This window comes from Entelurus aequoreus, linkage group LG28 (genome assembly GCF_033978785.1).
Source record: "Entelurus aequoreus isolate RoL-2023_Sb linkage group LG28, RoL_Eaeq_v1.1, whole genome shotgun sequence".
NCBI classification, from domain to species: Eukaryota; Metazoa; Chordata; class Actinopteri; order Syngnathiformes; family Syngnathidae; genus Entelurus; species Entelurus aequoreus.
Window position 1 is genome coordinate 23708546 of NC_084758.1, and position 26603 is coordinate 23735148.

Genomic DNA, 26603 nt, shown 5'->3' on the forward strand with positions numbered 1-26603 from the left:
TTTAATGCTAGACATAGGGAGACACGAAAATAATACGTTACAGCAGGGGTGTCCAAAGTGCGGCCCGGGGGCCATTTGGGGCCCGCAGCTAATTGTTTACCGGCCCGCCACACATTCTGGAAATGCTATTGCAAAAATAAAAATGAATGAGGTGAAATCTAACGAGAAAAGTTGCAATGTTGACACAAAGCTGCCATGCAGGCTGTTTTTTTCTCTTTTGTCTTCATTTATTTTTATTTTTTTGCCATTGCTCCCAAAAAAAAAATAGTGACAAAAAATCCATGTTATAATGAATTATTTTCAAGGCTCCAATTACTTCAAATATTTCACTTTAAAATGTTTTTTGTGGTAAATATTGCATATATTGTGTAGTTGCCATATAAAAACATCAACGTTTTATTTGACAAAAGAGCATAAAACAAACAAAATAATAGTTCAAACGTAAAATCGACAGATATATCTGAAGTTGATCTCGTAACTTAAGTGTTGAAAGTAAAAGGAAAACCTAATAAAAATGTATCACTTTATGAGTGGGGCACCTTTTGGATCCCAAATATATTTAGTGGTATTTTATTTATCTTTTCACTGTGATTACTCAAAAATATTAAAGAATTAAAATCAATGCATTATTGATCTTTTAGGGCTCTAATTACTAAATACTGCATATTTCAGTTTTATTATAAAAAACAAAGTTGTTTTTGACATAAAAGCCATAAAACCTTTTTTTTTATTATTACTTTATATCAACTTGAAGTTGATATAGAGATTTACTGTAAGCGTTAAATTAAAAAAAATAATAATTTGACTTATTTTTAACATATTAATGACTGAGACCCCTTTATGATCCCCAGGACCCCTAATGGTAAAAAAAAAAAAAAATCCATATATTTTGTCATGGTTTAAAAATGAAAAATATCAAAATGGCCCCCACATGCTTTAATTTTTCTGTGTGTGGCCCTCAGTGGAAAAAGTTTGGATACCCCTGCGTTACAGTAATCGAGACGAGACGTAACGAACGCATGAATAATGATCTCAGCGTCGCTAGTGGACAAAATGGAACGAATTTTAGCGATATTACGGAGATGAAAGAAGGCCGTTTTAGTCACACTCTTAATGTGTGACTCAAACGAGAGAGTTGGGTCGGAAATAATACCCAGATTCTTTACCGATTCGCCTTGTGTAATTATTTGGTTGTAAAACAACACATGTGACTTATTAATAAACCCGTTTTTACTTGTTTTTTTACTATTTATGAAAACATCTGCTACATTAATTCAGGCCATTCTCAGTTTTGGCGGCACACTTTCAGGGCTCTGAACAGATGACAACAAAGTATATGAGCAGATGAAATCATTTGTAGCTAAGTCGTCGAGCGGCCGGCTGTAGAGACATTCTGTCACGATGACGTGCCAGCAAATGGCTGCCCATGTGTGTTTACCGCGGGGCAGCGACGGCGTCGCCTCTGGTCGGTGCAGCACAGCAGGTAATTACACCGCTTGTCTCGCCGGCACGCTCCCAAATTGCTCCCTCTCCCCCAAGCATCCCCGGCCTGTTGACGCGCCCGTTCCACTACAAATACGCTTCGGCTGCAAAATGCATTGGGGGGGGAGGGGTCCATATTTGGTGATTAAACACAAACAAACAAGCCAACTTGCACTGATTGTTCATTTCACACCAGCTTTTTTTGTCTGTTGTGATTCCTTTTTGTGTGGTTTTCTGCCCCCACCGCCCCGCCTCCTGTGGCTCTTCTCCTGCCTTTCAATCTGCTTGTCTATCTCAGGCTGACTCTCATCCTGTCCTGCCCCATGGACTTGAAGAATTTCCCCATGGACATTCAGACGTGTACCATGCAGCTTGAGAGCTGTGAGTCTTCTTCTTCTTGCCTTCCTTTCTCCTCCCCCACCCACGTTTGTCTCGCTTTTTTCTCTTTTGTGCCACTTTTAAGCACACCTGTGAAGTGAAAACCATTTTCAGGTGACTCCCTCTTAAAGCTCATCGAGAGAATGCCAAGAGTGTGCAAAAAAGTAATCGGAGCAAAGGGTGGCTATTTTGAAGAAACTAGAATATAAAACATGTTTTCAGTTATTTCACCTTTTTTTTTTTTTTTAAGTATTTTTCGGACTATAAGTCGCAGTTTTTTTCATAGTTTAGCCGGGCTCCAGTGCGACTTACCGTATTTTTCGGACTATAAGTCGCAGTTTTTTTCATAGTTTAGCCGGGCTCCAGTGCGACTTATATATGTTTTTTTCCTTCTTTATTATGCATTTTCGGCAGGTGCAACTTATACTCCGAAAAATACGGTATATATGTTTTTTTCCTTCTTTATTATGCATTTTCGGCAGTTGCGACTTATACTCCGGTGCGACTTATACTCCGGAAAATACGGTATATATGTTTTTTTCCTTCTTTATTATGCATTTTCGGCAGGTGCGACTTATACTCCGGTGCGACTTATACTCCGGAAAATACGGTATATTTTTTTTTTTCCTTCTTTATTATGCATTTTCGGCAGGTGCGGCTTATACTCCGGTGCGACTTATACTCCGAAAAATACGGTATATATGTTTTTTTCCTTCTTTATTATGCATTTTCGGCAGGTGCGACTTATACTCCGGTGCGACTTATACTCCGGAAAATACGGTATATATGTTTTTTTCCTTCTTTATTATGCATTTTCGGCAGGTGCGACTTATACTCCGGTGCGACTTATACTCCGGAAAATACGGTATATATTTTTTTTTCCTTCTTTATTATGCATTTTCGGCAGGTGCGGTTTATACTCCGGTGCGACTTATACTCCGAAAAATACGGTATATATGTTTTTTCCCTTCTTTATTATGCATTTTCGGCAGGTGCGACTTATACTCCGGTGCGACTTATACTCCGAAGAATACGGTATATATGTTTTTATCCTTCTTGATTATGCATTTTCGGCAGGTGCGACTTATACTCCGGTGCGACTTATACTCCGAAAAATACGGTATATATGTTTTTTTCATTCTTTATTATGCGTTGTTCCATCCGACCACAGAACTTTCCTCCAGAAGGTCTTATCTTTGTCCATGTGATGTCAGATGAAACAAAAATTGAGCTGACCAACAAGTATGTGCTCCAATCACTCTATCACAAAGAGTTGTAGAAATTATTGGAAACTCAAGACGGCCATGACATTATGTTCTTTACAAGTGTATGTAAACTTTTGACCACGACTGTGTATATATATATATATATATATATATATATATATATATATATATATATATATATATATATATATATATATATATATATATATATATATATATATATGTGTGTGTATTCCTCTCACAGTAATTTACTAAAAGAGTGCGCACTTTCCGACACTGCGGCGCGAGCGCGATGATGTCACGTTATTGATGGGAAAGTGCATTTTTAGACAATATGATTTGCCTGAGCGGCTAGGAGACCAGGAGAGTAACAAGCAGTAGAAAATAGATTAGAAAAGACAAATTAAAACAAAAACTTGAGACTTCCCGCGGGACGGATTTTGGACGGTGGCGGGCCGTATTCGGCCGTATTTTGGGGTCCCCTGATTTTTTATTTTTTATTTTTATTAAGGATCCCCATTAGCTGGTTGCCTCAACAACCCACGAGTCTTCCTGGGGTCCACAATGCAATACAATTACAAGTAAAAGCATATAATTATAACTACACAATACAGAAAAAAATAAAAGCATCAATAAAAAAACCAGCAAACAATTTACAGTCACAGAATAACAATTACCATATAAATATAACTACACAATATAAAACCAAACAAATCATCAACAAGCAAACTAATTTAAAGACTCAGATAAAATATTACTCTCTTTTTAAAAACCTGTTTACTTTCAATGCTTTACCGCTGCTGGGTATTTTTTTCTATACTTTTATTGTAATATTTTCAGAATGTGTTTGTTCTATTTTTGGCCAAAGTAAGACAAAGAAAACAATCTGAAGTTGTCTTTATTTTATAGTTTCAGCGCCATGATTTTAGTAGTCCGGCCCGCGTGTGCGCACATTTCCCTCCATTCGGCCCCTGAGCTAAAATGAGTTGGACACCCCTGATGTACAATATTACAGTATGTGGTAAAAGTTTTGGAACAAATCGGCAGTCAAAATTACACATGAGAATACACACTGGAGAAAAACCATTCATGTGCTCAATTTGTAGTAAAAAAAAAAAAAGGGAGCATAAAATAGAAAGTAGATCCAGCAGAAAATAGACATTATGAACAAAGAGAGGTAGCTAACATAGAAGCGGTCGGACAAATTTTAAAAAAAAACTTGAGACTTCCCGTGGGTCGGATTTTGGATGCTGGCGGGCCGTATTTAGCCCGCGGGCCGTAGTTTGGGGACCCCTGATATAAAGGGTCCGATAAGGGGAGATCGGGTAGTATGGGAAGTTTTCTTACCAAGCCAATAAAATCCCTTTAAAATGTTATTTTCCCTTTCACTGATAAAGCCAATAGGAGCAAATAATGCTCTCCCCTTACCCTCATGGAGCAGATAGCATCTACCCCCCTCAAGTAAAACCAATTTCCAGCATATAAATAATAAAAGCTGAACTTTGCGTCGCTGTTATTAAACGCGACCCCGCCCCCACCCTGCTCTCGGTGCCTGGCGCTGACCTGCGTCCGCACCCCGCGGTGTTCACACACAAATGACTGAGGCTCGTGTGCTTATCTGATTGCACACAAACAAAAAGGTATTGGTTTTTTTTGCTCCCAGCTCGTCACACTCCCTCTTTGTACTGAGAACAATATGATTTATCTCCAGCAGATCATTTGAAAGAAATGACGCAGCATGTGCGTCATGATGGTTTTATCTTTCAGGGTGTGTTTAATGCACAAACACAGTCATATTATGGTACCATAATATAACCAGCAGAGGCGCTGTCGAGTCAGTCTAAACGAGAACCAATTGAACTATGGGAAATACACTATATTGCCAAATGTATTTGGCCACCCGCCTTGACTCGCATATGAACTTGAAGTGCCATCCCATTCCTAACCCATAGGGTTCAATATGATGTCGGTCCACCTTTTGCAGCTATTACAGCTTCAACTCTTCTGGGAAGGCTGTCCACAAGGTTGCGGAGTGTGTTTCTCGAAATTTTCGACCATTCGACCAAAAGCGTATTGGTGATGTCGGCGGAGAAGGCCTGGCTCTCAGTCTCCGTTCTAATTCATCCCCAAAGGTGTTCTATCGGGTTCAGGTCAGGACTCTGTGCAGGCCAGTCAAGTACATCCACACCAGACTCTGTCATCCATGTCTTTATGGACCTTGCTTTGTGCACTGGTGCACAGTCATGTTGGAAGAGGAAACTGTTCCCACAAGGTTGAGAGCTTGGAATTGTCCAAAATGTGAAACTAAAACTGAGGGACCAAGCCCAACTCCTGAAAAAACAACCCCATACCATAATTCCTCCTCCACCAAATTTCACTCTCGGCACAATGCAGTCCGAAATGTAGCGTTCTCCTGGCAACCTCCAAACCCAGACTGGTCCATCAGATTGCCAGATGGAAAAGCGTGATTCATCAGTCCAGAGAAGGCGTCTCCACTGCTCTAGAGTCCAGTGGCCACGTGCTTTACACCACTGCATCCCACGCTTTGCATTGGTCTTGGTGATGTATGTCTTAGATGCAGCTGCTCGGCCATGGAAACCCATTCCATGAAGCTCTCTGCGTACTGTACGTGGGCTAATTGAAAGGTCACATGAAGTTTGGAGCTCTGTCGGAACTGACTGAACTCTGTCTGTCAGTTTATGTGGCCTACCACTTGGTGGCTGAGTTGCTGTTGTTCCCAAACTTCCATTTTCTTGACAGTTGACTTTGGAATGTTTAGGAGCGAGGAAATTTCACGACTGGATTTGTTGCACAGGTGGCATCCAATGACAGTTCCACGCTGGAAATCACTGAAAGCGGCCCATTCTTTCACAAATGTTTGTAGAAACAGTCTCCATGCCTAAGTGCTTGATTTTATACACCCGTGGCTGGGCCAAGTGATTAGGACACCTGATTCTGATCATTTGGATGGGTGGCCAAATACTTTTGGCAATATAGTGTATATAGATCAGTAGTATCTCAACAAACAAGCCTAATTGGTTCTGTGACTGAGCTCTTAACTCAAGACACTTGTATCTCAAAACAACATTTGACATTGAAATCAATTTGATTGGCCCCTCCGAAACATCACCATCTTAACATGTATCATGCCTGGAAAAAAGAAAAACAGTCTTTTGGATTATAAATATTGTACATTGTAAATATAACAACACAATACAATGTATTAAAGAAGTAATGTAATAATAATGTACAGCCTTTACCTTGGAGAGTGGACTTCTACGTTATCTCCTTTCAGCACACTATCTGCAGCTTTTCCATATTTTCATGGATAAATGTCCACCGCTTATAAAGTACAGGCCAAAAGTTTGGATACACCTTCTCATTTAATGCATTTTCTTTATTTTCATGACTATTTACATTGTAGATTGTCCCAGTCAAACACGCTATCTGCAGCTTTTCCATATTTTCATGGACGAATGTCCACCGCTTGAAAAGGAACATGCCAAAAGTTTGGACACACCTTTTCATTTAATGTGTTTTCTTTATTTTCATGACTATTTACATCGTAGATTGTCCCAGTCAAACACACTATCTGCAGCGTTTCCATATTTTCATGGATAAATGTACACCGCTTATACAGTACAGGCCAAAAGTTTGGACACACCTTCTTATTCAATGTGTTTTCTTCATTTTCATGACTATTTACATTGTAGATTGTCCGAGTCAAACACACTATCTGCAGCTTTTCCATATTTTCATGGATAAATGTCCACCGCTTGAAAAGGAACATGCCAAAAGTTTGGACACACCTTCTCATTTAATGTGTTTTCTTTATTTAATGACTATATCATAGATTGCCCCAGTCAAACATACTATCTGCAGCGTTTCCATATTTTCATGGATAAATGTACACCGCTTATACAGTACAGGCCAAAAGTTTGGACACACCTTCTCATTCAATGCGTTCTGTTAATTTTCATGACTATTTACATTGTAGATTGTCACTGAAGGCATCAAAACTATCAATGAACACATGTGGAGTTATGTACTTAACACAAAAAGGTGAAATAACTGAAAAGATGTTTTATATTCTACTTTCTTCCAAATAGCCACCCTTTGCTCTGATTACTGCTTTGCACACTCTTGGCATTCTCTCGGTGAGCTTCAAGAGGTAGTCACCTGAAAATACCTTGGAGAGTGAGCTTCGACGTTATCTCCTTCCAGCAGCGTCTCCCAGTCAAACACACTATCTGCAGCTTTTCCATATTTTCATGGATAAATGTCCACCGCTTATATAGTACAGGCCAAAAGTTTGGACACACCTTCTCCTCATTCAATGCGTTTTCTTTATTTTCATGACTATTTACATTGTAGATTGTCACTGAAGGCATCAAAACTATGAATGAACACATGTGGAGTTATGTACTTAACAAAAAAAAGGTGAAATAACTGAAAACATGTTTTATATTCTAGTTTCTTCAAAATAGCCACCCTTTGCTCTGATTAGTTTTTTTGCACACTCTTGGCATTCTCTCGTTGAGCTTCAAGAGGTCGTCACCTGAAAGGGTTTTCACTTCACAGGTGTCATAGTTTTGATGCCTTCAGTGACAATCTACAATGTAAATAGTCATGAAAATAAAGAAAACGCATTTAAATGAGAAGGTGTGTCCAAACTTTTGGCCTGGACTGTATATTATTTTAACATCCTTTGCTGGCATTCGACTCATTCTGCTTCAGTACGGCGCGGACTAGCAGCGATACGCTCAAATTGTTTCGCCAAGTTGCCGACACGCTATGTCGTGTTTTTAATGATTTCTTTCTTGAATTCGATGAATATCATCCACTTCTTGTCAGCACTGTCCTTTACACTCCACTTCTTCCTTCCCATTGTTGGAATAATAAGTTATGTCGATCTCTAGCGATACGCTAATGCTGGCGAGTAATACCAGATGTGCTTGTCACTAAAAGTTTTGCTTTGTTCTACTACTTTATTGCAGTAATTTCACAAAATTATGCAATATCTTGTCCTTTAACGTTGCCCTTTAAAAAATAATAATAATAATTACAGTGAATGTCATATATATAAAATAAAATAAACTAAGTACAGAATGTTTTTTTATTTTTGCTTGTAACTTAAAGCACAAAAATGAGCCAAGAGACAGCTCTTATCTCAAAACACTCTTAAATTGAGGCCCTCTTAAGTTGAGGAATAACATTATTATGATAGCATTATTAATAATAAAAGTGTTATTATGGAAATGGAAGTTGGGAAGATTCTCAAAATCAAGACAATTTCGGACGTTGATATGTTATCTATTCTTGTCTTTGCTGAACACTGAAATGATGGTACGACATTTTGTCATGCCACGCTAGTCAAACGTGAACGGTTCAGAGTTTGTCCTAAAATTTGAAGTCAAATACGAGGCACTGCTGATTTCCCTTGCTTTTACAAACCTGTTGTATATTTGTGCGTGTTTTTCATGTTTTTGGGCATAGATGTTGTTTCACTTTCTGAGCTTTTGCGGTGTTTAATTTCACTACGCTTTTCCTTGTCACTTTTCTTTTCTTTGACACGCTGCTACCAGAAGAATGTGCAAGTTAAAGTTTAGAAGTTAACTAAAAAAAAGGAACGCAACGCCTTTCTTCAGTGCAGCTATCGGCACCTACGTATTACTGCGCCAACAAAATTCAAAATTCCAAGAATTCGTAGAATAACGATGTCACACTTACATTCAAAACATTAAACATGCTGTAGATGCTACAGTGTACAAACAGGAAATTAACAGTGTAAAAAAGTTGGTGACAAGTTGATACGCGGACCAGCCAGTAAGCCACACGCACAGGCTCAGCCTCACCCTGGTTAGTTATTTCTTAAGTTAGTCCTCACCTGGTCTAAAAGGCACTCTAATTGCCTGTGTCCTGGCTTGTTCTAGTGTAATCAGTCAAGTGTGACTTAAACAGTGATCTATGTTCCTAGTAGAGTGATGGCACTTTCCAGGTTAGGGTGAAGGCAAACGTCCTCAGCAAACCCGGTTTGCCCCAGAAAGAGGGCCAATTATCCATACATGTAAGTTCCTGTTCTCTACAAAAACTAGCCAGCCACTTGTTAAGCGAGACTAATCTGCTATACCTCTCATCATTGCCTACTGCGATGCCGAGACATCTTTCTAGCGAAATTACAAGTCTGAGCTATAGTTAGGGCCCGCACGGCCCATTGTCAAAGGAATCCCAAAGGGAGTCCTTTTGCAATAGGACGAAAGGACCTATTGAAATTGCAAGGTTTTATTATTATTGTTCCGCCGCCACATTAAACTCTAATTTGACCCACTTAACATGCTTCAAAACGCACCATATTTGACACACACATCAGGACCTGCGAAAATTGCCATCTAATAAAAAAAAAAAAACCCAAAACTCAAAATTGCGCTCTAGCGCCCCCTAGGAAAAAACAAAAACAAACTGCCTGTAACTCCCACTAGGAAGGTCGTAGAGACATTAAACAAAACCTCTATGTAGGTCTCACTTAGACCTACATTTCATAATTGACATCCTCGGGCAAAAACCAACAGGAAGTTGGCAATTCCCCCTTCAAGACAAAAGTTTACTAAAAACACTAATTTTTGCCTCTTTGAGCTGTAATTTCACCCCCTTAAAATACTTCAAAACTCACCAAACTTTTCACACACATCAGGACCAGTGGAAATTGCGATCTAATAAAAAAAAACGAACCCCAAAACTCAAAATTGCGCTCTAGTTCCTCTTTGTAATTTCTGACTGTCTCAATCTAGTGTCATTGGAGCCGACGAGTACAACTATGTTCGTGTAGCTAGTGGTGCGATTAGCCTGTCGTACGTGTTTACTAGGCCTGTGCCGAGTTAGCGCCCTAAGACTAGCTTCAATGTTGGGTGCTCTGGCACTGGGAATACGCTTAATTATGGCTGGTTTACTAAGCTGTATGTTCCGGGTGATGGAGTCCCCTATGACTAAGTTCTGGTGTCCGGTTGACTGGGGTGTAAGACTAGCTAAAGGGCTAAATCTGTTGTGTATCATAGCCAGCTCACCGAGGCTTGTAGGCCGCCTAGGGCTGCTACAAACTGTGCCAGTTATCTTACTACAGCTAACGCTTGCAAACGTGTCCGCGGCGTTTTAAAGTTACGAAGTTACTCTGCTCAAACTTGCGGACATGGGAAGGGTTCATGAAGAACAGGAAGCCATACTCACGTTGTTTCTTTCACGGAGTCGAGTTCTTGCTGTATTTAGAGCAAGGGGAGGGGATTGTTATAAAATGAACTAGAAATCTCATATAAAAATATAAAACATAAGGTGGCAAGAAACACATTAATAATGAATAAAGCAAAATATGTATTGGACCAAAAATTACTTCATATTCTCTACTACTCACTAGAGTTACCATATCTGAGTTATTGTGCATAAACATGGGGAAATAACTACAAAAGTATGCTTCATTCACTGACGGTGTTACAAAAAAGATCAGTCATAATAATACATAATGTTGGATATTCAAACCCTTTATTTATTGAATCAAAAATATTGAAACTCCACAATAAAATGCATTTGCAAACAGCTCAAATGATGTACAAAGCAAACTATAACCTGCTTCCCAAACGATTCTTCTCAACAAAAGAGGAGGAATACAATCTTAGAAAGAATGTCATTTAAACCTGTTGGATGCACGTACAACCCTTAAGACCTTTAGTATATCCGTATGTGGAACTAAATTATGAAACCGATTAAGCAAACAAATTGAACAATGTACTAATATGATCCAATATGAGAAACTGTTCAAACTTAAAGTGTTTACAAAGTACAAAGAAGAACCATGATGAAGATTTTGAACTTATTATTAATTGTATCTATCTCACCAGATTAAATAGAACTTACTTTACTATTTATTATTTATTTATGAATGTAATTTTTTTTATGTTATTACTTCTGGAGTATATTGTGAATAAATTGATAACAGGAAGTGAACCAAAGTGTTAGCAATTGCTATCTAAAGGAAAAAGGGTTGAATTAATATAAGCTCTGCTTCTTCCTACTCCTTTTCGAACATGTTGAAAAGAGAAACTGGAAATTGTGATGTATCATGTTGTAATTGTATCCATGTTCGAAATAAACACAAACTCAAACAATAATTAAAGTTCTCATAAATAAATAGATGACAAGTATGTTTTGATTATGATCAAGATAAAATAGACAAAATAATAAAATACATGAAATAAAAAGAAAATAAATACAAAAATCATGCAGAAAATACATTTATAACAGTTCAATGGGCAAATATTAATATTGATTTCATGTTTTTATAAAAAAAAATTAATCATCTTGGTGCTTGTTTGAAATAAACTCCAACAATAATTAAACTTCTCATAAATAAATAGATGACGAGTATGTTATGGTTATGTTCAAAATAAAATAGACAAAATTATCATTTACATGAAATAAAAAGAAAATAAATAAAATATCATGCAGAAAATACATTATAACACAGTTCAATGGGCAAATAATATTTATTTCATGTTTTTACAACTTTTTTTCATCATCTTGGTGCTTGTTCGAAATAAACTCAAACAATAATTAAAGTTCTCATAAATAAATAGATGACGAGTATGTTATGGTTATGTTCAAAATAAAATAGACAAAATGATAATTTACATTAAAAATAAAAATAAAATAAATAAAATATCATGCAGAAAATACATTATAACAGTTCAATGGGCAAATATTAATATTTATTTGCTTTTATTAATTTTTTTCATCATCTTGGTGCTTGTTCGAAATAAACTCAAACAATAATTAAAGTTCTCATAAATAAATTGATGACAAGTATTGTTTGATTATGTTCAAAATAAAATAGAAAAAATAATAAAATACATTAAATAAAAAGAAAATACATTTAAAAAATCATGCAAAAAATACAATTATAACAGTTTAATGGGCAAATATTAATAATATTTCATGTTTTTATTCATTTTTTTCATCAACTTGGTGCGTTCGCAATCACAAAAGGTTGTAAAATGAATCCCACCGGTATTATTGCATTAAAATTTGGTGTTTGACAAGTGCCATCACCTCGGCCAGAACTGGACGTTCAAAGTTTTACTGCTGCGACCGTCGCTGTGGTAACATGAAATAGAGCGAGGGAGGCAGGCACTAAACCAACAACAACAACAACAACACTGAGAGGCTGTAATACCCAAGGCCAATCGTCTTTCATGCAAGGCACTGCTGAGAAAAGTGAGAATCGAAAGATAACACAATTTGCCTCATGAAAGTATCATTTGGTATGCGGTTAATAGCGTCACTTCCCCATTAATGCGTGCCGGCATTGTTGTTTATTTACAGGAGCTTCAAAGCGCTGGCTTTTGTTATGTAAAAAAGGCTGTTTTAACATGAAAAAAGAAGCTCCGCTATGACAAACAGTCATTACCTCACCTTCTGCATTCCAGTCACTCGCAGAGAACGTTTTTATTGCACCTTGAACGCTACGTCAATTACGCCCTGATGCCGCGCAGCTGCAGCCTGCAGAAAAAAAGGCAGAAAAAAACCCCATAGATTATCTCAGGAAAGCATTGCCATTCCCCTCGCTTGTTAGAGGAGGTGAATGACAGAGAATCCCCTTCGAGAACAAGATAAAGTAGATTTTTGTGCAGTTGTTTTTCAGCCGAGGAGGCCATAACAACTTGAATAATTTATGTCGGGGTCCTAACGGGTCCGGGTAGGCATCAGTATTATTCAAATGTGGCCGGGAATCCTGCATTGTTGTTGCATGCCGCATGCATATTTAATATAATCCACTCTATAATCAGGCAAGTACAGCCTTCGAATTAGAGATCATACAAAACCGCGAGCAGGATAATTGGACTCATACTTAGCAAGGCGTTCAAAGAGCTTTGAGAAAAGTGTGTATTTATACACGAATCATATTTCTTACACTAATACAATATGCTTCTGATGCGTAACCTCGTAGCAGCGTCGACGGCAGCACTGTGCTGAGCTGACCTTTACTATGACAAGCGCGACGGCGGAGGTCAGCACGCGAAAGTTTCCGCTTCCTCGCCGTGTCTAATTAGTCAAGGCTTCCGATGACTCGTTGGTAGTGTTCAAGGAAACACATCATTTTGCTGTGAATTGCTTTTATTGTTCTACTATCTGTTGCTTCCCAGCAGGCACAAGACATTGATACAACGTTGATTATGCGTGCATGTCCTTTAAAACTGACTTTGAAACAACGTTGCAAAATAGTTGTATTTGTAAACTGAGACAACGTTGATGTCCGATGTCTTTGGTTGGGAAATGACCATATTTCAATGGTCAAATCAACGTCACAACCTGACATTGAATAAACGTTGTCCAAGAGCATGTTGTTTCAACATTAGGTTTGAGTTGTCGAATTAACGTCACAACTTGACATTGAATATATGTTGTCAAAAAGCATGCTGTTTCAACGTTGTATTTGTGTTGTAGGATATTGGTTGGGAAATGACCAAATTTCAATGGTCAAATCAACATCACAACTTGACATTGAGTAAACGTCGTCAAAAAGCATGTTGTTTCAACGTTATGTTTGTGTTATAAAATATTGGTTGGAAAAATGACCAAATTTCAATGGTCAAATCAACGTCACAATTTGACATTGAATAAACGTTGTCAAAAGGCATGGTGTTTCAACGTCGTATTTGTGTTGTAGGACAATGGTCGGAAAATGACCAAAATTCAACGGTCCAAACAACGTTAGAACCTGACATTGATTAAACGTTGTCAAAAAGCATGTTGTTTCAACGTTAGGTTTGAGTTGTCGAATATAGGTTGGAAACTGACCAAATTTCATTGGTCAAATCAACATCAGAACCCAACATTGATTAAACGTTGTCAAAAAGCATGTTGTTTCAACGTTAGGTTTGAGTTGATGAATATTGGTTGGAAAATGACCAAGATTCAACAGTCCAAACAACGTTAGAACCCGACATTGATTAAACGTTGTCAAAAAGCATGTTGTTCCAACGTTGTATTTGTGTTGTAGAATATTGGTTGGAAAATGACCAAATTTCAATGGTCAAATCAATGTCAGAACCTAACATTGGATAAACGTTGTCGAAAAGCATGTTGTTTCAATGTTAGGCTTGAGTTGTCGAATATTGGTTGGAATATGACCAAAATTCAATGGTCAAATCAACGTCACAACCTGACATTGAATAAACGTTGTCAAAAGGCATGGTGTTTCAACGTCGTATTTGTGTTGTAGGACAATGGTCGGAAAATGACCAAAATTCAACGGTCCAAACAACGTTAGAACCTGACATTGATTAAACGTTGTCAAAAAGCATGTTGTTTCAACGTTAGGTTTGAGTTGTCGAATATAGGTTGGAAACTGACCAAATTTCATTGGTCAAATCAACATCAGAACCCAACATTGATTAAACATTGTCAAAAAGCATGTTGTTTCAACGTTAGGTTTGAGTTGATGAATATTGGTTGGAAAATGACCAAGATTCAACAGTCCAAACAACGTTAGAACCCGACATTGATTAAACGTTGTCAAAAAGCATGTTGTTCCAACGTTGTATTTGTGTTGTAGAATATTGGTTGGAAAATGACCAAATTTCAATGGTCAAATCAATGTCAGAACCTAACATTGGATAAACGTTGTCGAAAAGCATGTTGTTTCAATGTTAGGCTTGAGTTGTCGAATATTGGTTGGAATATGACCAAAATTCAATGGTCAAATCAACGTCACAACCTGACATTGGATAAACGTTGTCAAAAAGCATGTTGTTTCAACGTTGTATTTGTGTTGTAGGATATTGGTTGGAAAATGACCAAATTTCAATGGTCAAATCAACGTCAGAACCCAACATTGAATAAACGTTGTCAAAAAGCATGTTGTTTCAACGTTAGGCTTGAGTTGTCGAATATTGGTTGGAAAATGACAAAATTTCAATGGTACAATCAACGTCAGAACCTGACATTGATAAACGTTGTCAAAAAGCATGTTGTTTCAACCTTGTATTTGTGTTGTAGGATATTGGTCGGAAACTGACCAAAATTCAATGGTCCAATCCACGTCAGAACCCAACACTGATTAAACGTTGTCAAAAAGCATGTTGTTTCAATGTTATGTTTGAGTTGACGAATGTTGGTTGGAAAATGACCAAATTTCAATGGTCCAATCAACGTCAGAACCCAACATTGATTAAACGTTGTCAAAAAGCATGTTGTTTCAATGTTAGGTTTGAGTTGTCGAATATTGGTTGGAAATTGACCAAATTTCAATGGTACAATCAACGTCAGAACCTGACATTGATAAACGTTGTCAAAAAGCATGTTGTTTCAACGTTGTATTTGTGTTGTAGGATATTGGTCGGAAACTGACCCAGATTCAATGGTCCAATCCACGTCAGAACCCAACACTGAATAAACGTTGTCAAAAAGCATGTTGTTTCAATGTTAGGTTTGAGTTGTCGAATATTGGTTGGAAAATGACCAAATTTCAATGGTCAAATCAACGTCACAACCTGACATTGGATAAACGTTGTCAAAAAGCATGTTGATTCAATGTTGTATTTGTGTTGTAGAATATTGGTCGGAAACTGACCAAATTTCAATGGTCAAATCAACGTCACAACCGGACCTTGATTAAACGTTGTCAAAAAGCATGTTGTTTCAACGTTAGGTTTGAGTTGACGAATATTGGTTGGAAAATGACCAAAATTCAAAAGTCAAATCAACGTCACAACCTGACATTGGATAAACGTTGTCAAAAAGCATGTTGTTTCAATGTTGTATTTGTGTTGTAGAATATTGGTTGGAAAATGACCAAAATTCAATGGTCAAATCAACGTCAGAACCTGACATTGGATAAACGTTGTCAAAAAGCATGTTGTTTCAACGTTAGGTTTGAGTTGTCGAATTAACGTCACAACTTGACAATGAATATACGTTGTCAAAAAGCATGCTGTTACAACGTTGTATTTGTGTTGTAGAATATTGGTGGGAAAATGACCAAAATTCAATGGTCAAATCAACGTCACAACCTGACATTGATTAAACATTGTCAAAAAGCATGTTGTTTCAACATTAGGTTTGAGTTGACGAATATTGGTTGGAAACTGACCAAATTTCAATAGTCAAATCAACACCAGAACCTGACATTGGTTAAACGTTGTCAAAAAGCATGTTGTTTCAATGTTGTATTTGTGTTGTAGAATATTAGTTGGAAAATGACCAAATTTCAATGGTCAAATCAACGTCAGAACCTGACATTGGATAAATGCTGTCAAAAGGCATGTTGTTTCAACGTTGTATTTGTGTTGTAGGATATTGGTTGGAAAATGGCCAAAATTCAATGGTCCAATCCACGTCAGAACCCAACACTGATTAAACGTTGTCAAAAAGCATGTTGTTTCAACGTTATGTTTGAGTTGACGAATGTTGGTTTGAAAATGACCAAATTTCAATGGTCAAATCAACGTCAGAACCCGACATTGATTAAACGTTGTCAAAAAGCATGTTGATTCAACGTTAGGTTTGAGTTGTCGAATATTGGTCGGTAACTGACCAAAATTCAATGGTCCAATCAACGTCAGAACCCAACATTGATTAAACGTTGTCAAAAAGCATGTTGTTTCAACGTTGTATTTGTGTTGTAGGATATTGGTTGGAAAATGGCCAAAATTCAATGGTCCAATCCACGTCAGAACCCAACACTGATTAAACGTTGTCAAAAAGCATGTTGTTTCAACGTTATGTTTGAGTTGACGAATGTTGGTTTGAAAATGACCAAATTTCAATGGTCAAATCAACGTCAGAACCCGACATTGATTAAACGTTGTCAAAAAGCATGTTGATTCAACGTTAGGTTTGAGTTGTCGAATATTGGTCGGTAACTGACCAAAATTCAATGGTCCAATCAACGTCAGAACCCAACATTGATTAAACGTTGTCAAAAAGCATGTTGTTTCAACGTTAGGTTTGAGTTGACGAATGTTGGTTGGAAAATGACCAAAATTCAATGGTCCAATCAACGTCAGAACCCAACATTGATTAAACGCTGTCAAAAAGCATGTTGTTTCAACGTTGTATTTGTGTTGTAGAATATTCCGGAAAATGACCAAAATTCAATGGTCAAATCAACATCAGAGCCCAACATTGATTAAACGTTGTCAAAAAGCATGTTGTTTCAACGTTAGGTTTGAGTTGCTCAACTTCAGGACCTAATTCAACAAGTTCTCCCGCGGAGATTCAGTAATAATATTATAATCAGAAAAATAATGATTTATTATTATGATTTATATTCTACATTGATGATAATCCAATGCGTATCTCTGCTTTACACGCTAAAGTAAAGGGACATGTGAATAATGACACATAATGCCACTTATATTGCATTTGTTGGCACTTCTTTGTAGATTTTTAGTTTTTACACAAAACCAAATGATTTAGGTTTATCTAGATATGTTAAACCCGCCTTTAAAAAAACAAAAACCTGATTAAGGTTTTTTTACATGTGTTTTAAAAAGTTGTTTGCAACCAAATCCATGCAATAATTAGTTTTCCGTGCATGTAAACATACCAAGTGTGTGTGTATGGGGCTGTGACGTTGTGTTTAAGGTGGAATGGGGGCATTCAGTAATCGTATGGGGGCCCAGAATTTGGTGGTACGCCCCTGGCCATTGTTCATGAGGAAGGAGGTTGGACCCGTGATGACATCACGAAAACCCGCAACTTCAAAAGCGAGCGTTTGAGCGCCGATTCTTTCAAAAAGTGGAGCAAATAAGTGACGGAATGTCCTCACATTTGGTGCTCACAGATCTGGCTCGTGTGCGTGCGTATGTTTGTACGTTTATGAAAGGACAATTGATAAAAAGTGTGGCAAGTTGTGTGATTCGTAATTAAAAACAGAATACAATGATTTGCAAATCTTTTTCAACTTATATTCAATTGAATAGACTGCAAAAACAAGATAGTTAACGTTCGAACTGAGAAACTTCTTCTTTTTTTTTTGCAAATAATCATTAACTTAGAATTTAATGGCAGCAACACATTGGCACAGGGGTATTTTTACCACTGTGTTACATGGCCTTTCCTTTTAACAACACTCCGTAAACGTTTGGGAACTGAAGAGACCAATTTTTGAACATTTTCAGGTGGAATGCTTTCTCATTCTTGCTTGATGTACAGCTTAAGTTGTTCAACAGTCCGGGGGTCTCCGTTGTGGTATTTTAGGCTTCATAATGCACCACACATTTTCAATGGGAGACAGGTCTGGACTACAGGCAGGCCAGTCTAGTACCCGCACTCTTTTACTATGAAGCCACGCTGTTTTAAACACGTGGCTTGGCATTGTCTTGCTGAAATAAGCAGGGGCGACCATGATAACGTTGCTTGGATGGCAACATACGTTGCTCCAAAACCTGTATGTATCTTTCAGCATTAATGGTTATGGTTAAAGTTATCCATGCCTTGGGCACTAATACACCCCCATACCATCACAGATGCTGGCTTTTCAACTTTGCGCCTAGAACAATCTGGATGGTTCTTTTCCTCTTTGTTCCAAAGGACACGACGTCCACAGTCTCCAAAAACAATTTGAAATGTGGACTCGTCAGAGCACAGAACACTTTTCCACTTTGCATCAGTCCATCCTAGATGAGCTCGGGCCCAACAAAGCCGGCAGCGTTTCTGGGTGTTGTTGATAAATGACTTTGGCTTTGCATAGTAGAGTTTTAACTTGCACTTACTGACAGTGTGTTTTTGAAGTGTTCCTGAGCCCATGTGGTGATATCCTTTACACACTGATGTCGCTTTTTCATGCAGTACCGCCTGAGGGATCGAAGGTCCGTAATATCATCGCTTACGTGCAGTGATTCCTCCAGATTCTCTGAAACTTTTGATGATATTACGGAGCGTAGATGGTGAAATCCCTAAATTCCTTGCAATAGCTGGTTGAGAAATGTTGTTCTTAAACTGTTCGACAATTTCCTCACGCATTTGTTCACAAAGTGGTGACCCTCGCCCCATCCTTGTTTGTGAATGACTGAGCATGCTTTTATACCCAATCATGGCACCCACCTGTTCCCAATTAGCCTGTTCCCCTGTGGGATGTTCCAAATAAGTGTTTCTAAGTCTTTTGTGCCAGCTTTTTTGAAACATGTTGCAGGCATAAAATTCCAAATTAGCTAATATTTGCAAAAAATAACAAAGTTTTCCAGTTCAAACGTTAAGTATCTTGTCTTTGCAGTCTATTCAATTGAATATAAGTTGATAAGGATGAGCAAATCATTGTATTCTGTTTTTATTTACCATTTACACAACGTGCCAACTTCACTGGTTTTGGGGTTTGTATGTTTTATCGTGCGCTTACACACCAGTTAATGTTGGTCTATGTTGATCTGGACCCCAGGATGCAGAGGCAGCAGGCCAAGAGCAGATAAAATCCCTATCATTAGGGAAAACACAACAAAAACAGTGCAGCAGGGAAGTGCACAAAAAGCAGCCAGGCACAGGAAGCTATGCAGCAAAAATAATCAAGCCTCATCTAGAGGACGGGGGTTGGTATAAGAAGGTTCCTAATTGACAACCAGGTGAGAGAAACAGCACTCAGAAACGTGACAAACGGGAAGTGGAAAAATAAGTGCACTAGACAGAAAATAATACAAAATACAGGAAACTAATGATAAAGTCCAAACTGGCAGGTGAAAATTATGACAGCACGTGGCTTCAGGTCAAATATTTAAAGGGGTACAGGACCCTGATAAGTTGGTGAGTCACTGCTCTAGGGACAAATATTACCATTAGAACATCATGAAAATTTCAAATTAGCATAATATTGGATTTATCTCAGTAAAAGTGTAAGGGTCAAATAATCTATAGAAGAAGAAGATAATAATTCAGCGTTTAATCCTTTCCTGCTGACTTCTCCCACAGTTGGCTACACCATGAACGACCTCATCTTCGAGTGGCTCTCTGAAAATCCTGTCCAAGTGGCCGACGACCTCACCCTGCCGCAGTTTGTGCTCAAAGACGAGATGGATTTGGGCTACTGCACCAAATATTACAACACAGGTACACAGCAGAAGTCAATCTTTACCTTCTTCGCCTTTATTTACCTGAACCGCAGAGAGGGCGGGGCTTTGATTTGAAACAGGTAAAAACTGCTGACTTGCATATAAGTGGACCACATGAGTCATTCAGGTGTATAACCAAATATCAGCATTTACTTATATGACCCACTGCAAACAACCTACCCTCATCATGGTGCAAACAAATTAAACAAAATCGAACCAGCACAAAATGTATACAGACATGGTCACACATAACACAATATACAACAATTTGTGGACATTATCAAAAAACGTCCATGCACCAAACAATTTTCAGAATTACACCCATTTAAATCCATCACTAAGCATGATGGGAAAAATGCAAAACAATATCTACACACTTATCCATGTTTGGCGCATTTTAGCTGCTTGATATTTCTGATTGATTACAAAACTTTAAGGAGGTCGTCACGGAAATAAAAAAGCTAGGAGTTGATATCCAATATAATATATCTTAAAATCACATTGTATTAATTATTAATTAAATATCCATTACATTATAATAATATGTACATCTATATGTATATATGTGTGTGAATGTGTATATATATAAATGTATATGTATGTATACAGTATGTATAGTATGTATATGTACATTTATGTGTGTATATATATATGCATATATATGTGTGTATATATATATACAGTATATATATATATATGCACACATATATATACATGTGTATATATATATATATATATATATATATATATATATATATATATATATGCATACATATATATGTGTATATATATATATATATATATATATATATATATATATACATACATACTGTACATGTGTGTGTATATATATATATATATATATATATATATATATATATATATATATGCATACATATATATGTGTGTATATATATATATATATATATATATATATATATATATATATATATATATATGCATACATACTGTACATATGTGTGTGTGTATATATATATATATATATATGCATACATACATATGTGTGTGTATATATATGCATACATACATATGTGTGTGTATATATATATATATATATATATAGTGTGATGACCGGGTGCGAGTGTTCGTTCTCTCAGAGATGCAGACGGGCTTCGGACACAGCTTGCAGGTACAAAAATTATTTATTTTAAGAAATAACAAATACTGGAAACAAACAAAAACGTGCACATGGCACTTAAAGTACAAAACTAAAGGAGCTAGCGTGGGAGCTAGAGAAAACACTAAACATACAGAGCCTTTAGCGTGGGAGCTAGAAGGTTACCAGATCACGAACAGAAGTCGTCACTTGTTGTGAGAAGACAAACTACGAAGCCAGACCGACTGGCTGTGGAGGCAGGCTTTAAATAATAATGTCAATCATGAAAAACAGGTGCGCGTCGGGAACACCCGCGGCAGGTGAAAATAATCAGTAACTATGGTAACCAAACTGAGAAGTGCTTAAACAGGAACTAGAAAGAGATCAAGACTAACAGAAAAACACAAGTGACTAGAAAACGTAAACAGAAATATGATCTGGGCAGCGGATCATAACAAATAGACTGTCGAGTTTCAGATGAAAGTTCTCTTTTTCTGGCCATTTTGAGCGTTTAATTGACCCCACAAATGTGATGCTCCAGAAACTCAATCTGCTCAAAGGAAGGTCAGTTTTGTAGCTTCTGTAACGAGCTAAACTGTTTTCAGATGTGTGAACATGATTGCACAAGGGTTTTCTAATCATCAATTAGCCTTCTGAGCCAATGAGCAAACACATTGTACCATTAGAACACTGGAGTGATAGTTGCTGGAAATGGGCCTCTATACACCTATGTAGATATTGCACCAAAAACCAGACATTTGCAGCTAGAATAGTCATTTACCACATTAGCAATGTATAGAGTGTATTTCTTTAAAGTTAAGACTAGTTTAAAGTTATCTTCATCGAAAATAAGGACATTTCAATGGGACCCCAAACTTTTGAACGGTAGTGTATATATGTATGTATATATGCATACACATATACATGTATATATGCATACACATATACATGTATATATGCATACACATATACATGTATATATGCATACACATATACATGTATATATGCATACACATATACATGTATATATACATATATATATATATATATATATATATATATATATATATATATATATATATATATATATATATATATATATATATATATATATATATATATACATATATATATGCATACATACATATGTGTGTGTATATATATACACACATATATATATATATATATATATATATATATATATATATATACAGTACCGGCCAAAAGTTTGGACACACCTTCTCCTCATTCAATGCGTTTTCTTTATTTCCATGACTATTTACATTGTAGATTGTCACTGAAGGCATCAAAACTATGAATGAACACATGTGAAGTTATGTACTTAACAAAAAAAAGGTGAAATAACTGAAAACATGTTTTATATTCTAGTTTCTTCAAAATAGCCACCCTTTGCTCTGATGACTGCTTTGCACACTTTTGGCATTCTCTCGATGAGCGTCAAGCACACCTGTGAAGTGAAAACCGTTTCAGGTGACTACCTCATGAAGCTCCGTGCCACAAAATGTGCCCTTGTACTTATCAATGACGGAGCAGGAAAGGGCTAGGAATACATATAGAGCGTCCTTTTATGAAGTTAATGGCATTTTACATTTATATTTATTTACGCAAAATGGGGCCCCCACGAGTCGCACAGTGTGTGATCTGCATATAAGGAGGGACAGGCCTCGATGTAATAGCGCAAAGGAGCAAACTGCTGCTTTAAAATATATATATATATATATATATATATATATATATATATATATATATATATATATATATATATATATATATATATATATATATATATATATATATATATATATATATATATATATATATATATATACTTTCTCTGTAAGAGTCAGCAAATGTTGCATTTATTTTATACCAATTTCCTTTTTGATTGATTCAGCATCCTCACTGTGTGTGTGGTGTGCATGGAAGGTAAATTCACCTGCATCGAGGTGAAGTTCCACCTGGAGCGTCAGATGGGCTACTACCTGATCCAGATGTACATCCCGTCGCTCCTCATCGTCATCCTCTCCTGGGTGTCTTTCTGGATCAACATGGACGCCGCGCCCGCCAGAGTAGGTCTGGGCATCACCACCGTGCTCACCATGACCACGCAGAGCTCCGGGTCGCGGGCGTCGCTGCCAAAGGTAAGTCGACATAACACGGGTGAGCGTTAAAAGGAAGAGTTTGATAATAGGGCTGTCCAAACTTTTTCTACGCATACTTGAAAATTCAAAAATTCGATATTTTTCATTTTCAATACCAATGCGACATGTACATTTTTAAAGCAAATTAACCCCCCAAAATACAGCCTGTCAGCTTTGTTTTATTAGCATCAACATTTCAACTATTTTAATATTTATATGGGGACGGCGTGGCGAAGTTGGGAGAGTGGCCGTGCCAGCAACCTGAGGGTTCCTGGTTCGATGCCCAGCTTGGGAGTACCGAATGTGATTCATTAGTATCGCAATACTGCACTAATACAACCCTAGTGTATCCTAAACATTCCTGCAACTTCATCTTACACACTTTGGCATTTTTAAGTATTTTTGTCACAATAATAATAGCATTAAAAAAATGACTCAACCACTACTGCTTCTTGTCCTTTTGGACTACTTGCTCTTGTTGGGAATCGGTGGTTGTGTTTTTTCTGACATATTTATCCGAGAAGAGAATGAGGGCAGGGAGAAAACGGAGCAAAGTAGAGCCTATACAACAGGCCTTTTAAACTGGCGGCCCCCGTGCCACATCCGGCCCGCCAAAGCTTTTAATTTGGTTTGACGAACATCGCCCAAATGGGCTTGATGAAACCAATCAAAATAGGGTTGTTTATGTATGCAGTACTCCCGCCACCCCACAGGGGGCAACAACAAAGCATAAGTGTCACAATAAAGCGACAGTGGGGGATTAGAAGAAGATGACACGATCGACCCTGAAAAAAAAATCATAATAAATCGCGAAAATCTGACTTTTACCAGCGACTGGACAACAAAGTATGTTGTTTTGAGCTGTTTAACTCGGGCGATCAAAACTGGTTTAGTACATGTAGCGCTGTATTTGACCAGTAGAGGGCTATAAAGCTACACATTAGGTTTAATTGTGTTAAACCACATGTGTGCAATGTTTGCCGTGTGTATTAACACTATTGTATTTATGTATCCTACACAATGGACATTATTTATGTAAAATACACAATGGACGGTACACTTTTGTAATGTTTATATTTTCAGTCCTACAAATTAGAGATGTCCGATAATGGCTTTTTTGTCGATATCCGATATTCCGATATTGTCCAACTCTTAATTACCGATTCCGATATCAACCAATACCGATATATACAGTCGTGGAATTAACACATTATTATGCCTAATTTTGTTGTGATGCCCCGCATTAAACAATGTAACAAGGTTTTCCAAAATAAAATCAATTCAAGTTATGGAAAAAAATGCCAACATGGCACTGCCATATTTATTATTGAAGTCACAAAGTGCATTATGTTTGTTAACATGCCTCAAAACAGCAGCTTGGAATTTGGGAGCATGAGGAGGTTGAGGTGGGCGGGGTTGGGGGGGGGGGGTATGGGGTACCGGGGGGGTGTATATTGTAGCGTCCCAGAAGAGTAGTGCTGCAAGGGGTTCTGGGTATTTGTTCTGTTGTGTTTATGTTGTGTTACGGTGCAGATGTTCTCCCGAAATGTGTTTGTCATTCTTGTTTGGTGTGGGTTCACAGTGTGGCACATATTTGTAACAGTGTTAAAGTTGTTTATACGGCAACCCTCAGTGTGACCTGTATGGCTGTTGACAAAATATGCTTTGCATTCACTTGTGTGTGTGAAAAGCCGTAGATATTATGTGTTTGGGCCGGCACGCAAAGGCAGTGCCTTTAAGGTTTATTGGCGCTCCGCACTTCTCCCTACGTCCAATTTTACTTTTTGAAACAGATACCGATAATTTCCGATATTACATTTTAAAGCATTTATCGGCCGATAACAGCTCTACTACAAATCTAAATAAAGGAAGATGTATAAAGAAATCAAACTGAGGAAGAAAAACAATTCAAAAGAAGGAACATCAATAATCAACAAAACTTAGCTTTTATTTCTACATGCTGTTAACTATCTGTCTAGCTGCACACGCTGGAAGCGAGTAGAGAGGGCAGAATAATTAATTTATTGACAGTGCAGTGTGAAAGCTGATGTGTTGACTTTGTAAATAAGTCAACACCGTCTCAAAGGAATATAAACCTGCATCCAAATTGTGATGTCCGGCCCCTGAGAACTCGGGCTCCTGAAACTGCGGCCCTCTTCATGATGTAAATGAATAGCCCTGCTGTACAGCAATAGGGTATGCTAACATTAGCGTACGCTACCTCAAATGACCTCACCGAAAAAATGCTGCATTAGTTCCTTTCATCCCGGCTTATAAAAAGGCCAAACCAAAACGCGGAAAATTTGATTTACTGCGGATCAGAAAGGGATTTACCGTCCTTGTCCTCCAAAAGACATTGGAAGGGGACACTGGAATGGGACGTCCCGGAACGAGCTTATTTGGGTGATGAAATAATGACACCCGTGGGTGTAGGACAAGGGCCGAGGACAAACAGTGAGGTCGTATTGTAAAAACAAAGTCGGGCTGTGAAATGACCAAGAAAAAATGATTTTCACACGATTGGCCAGCGGATCGATGCGTTTTCGGCTATGAGGGTGCAGCAGGTAACCATAGCAACTGAATATCGCAAAACGCAACACTGAACACACATCATGGGTAAATTGTGATGACACTATTTCCCATAGTAACCACAACTCAGCGTGGTTCACTGTGTGCCGAAGAACACTTGCCACAACATTAGGTACACACCTGCAAATACTGCTGTGCCACTTGTGCTCACCCATCCATCCATACATTTTCTACCGCGTGTCCCTTTTGGAGTCGCGGGGGGTGCTGGAGCCGTACAGCATAAATCATAACACTGATAAAAGTGTCAAAAGAAGCTAAGCACTGGTGCAGATTATTAGTACCGAGCAGCCTGGGAAGAGAAGGAATGACCAACAGTTCTTCCTTCATTATTTGAATGTTGTACCGAGCAGCCAGGACCGAGGAGACGTGTACACCGCTTTCCCACGTTATACGGTCACGTACGGTTCCATGGTCTTCTTCTGCTTTGTTGTCACTGATAGGCGTCATTAGAGCAAGGGTTCTGACCTTGGGGTCCATGGCCCTCTCAAATGTTAACACTGAATTAGTCATCTTACTTTTGATTTTAATCATAATAATCATTTTGTCTAACCTACTTACAGTT

At 37.7% G+C, this 26603-nt stretch overlaps 1 protein-coding gene across 2 annotated transcripts in view; it reads left to right on the top strand.

Annotated features, from left to right (window-relative positions):
• Positions 1-26603, top strand: part of glra4a (glycine receptor, alpha 4a) — a 104333-nt gene that overhangs the window by 62136 nt on the left and 15594 nt on the right. For both annotated transcript variants that reach the window (XM_062039727.1, XM_062039728.1), the window contains exons 5-7: positions 1781-1863; positions 20034-20171; positions 23238-23452. In XM_062039727.1, coding sequence (XP_061895711.1) covers positions 1781-1863; positions 20034-20171; positions 23238-23452 — 436 coding nt within the window. The remainder of the gene's footprint in view (positions 1-1780; positions 1864-20033; positions 20172-23237; positions 23453-26603) is intronic.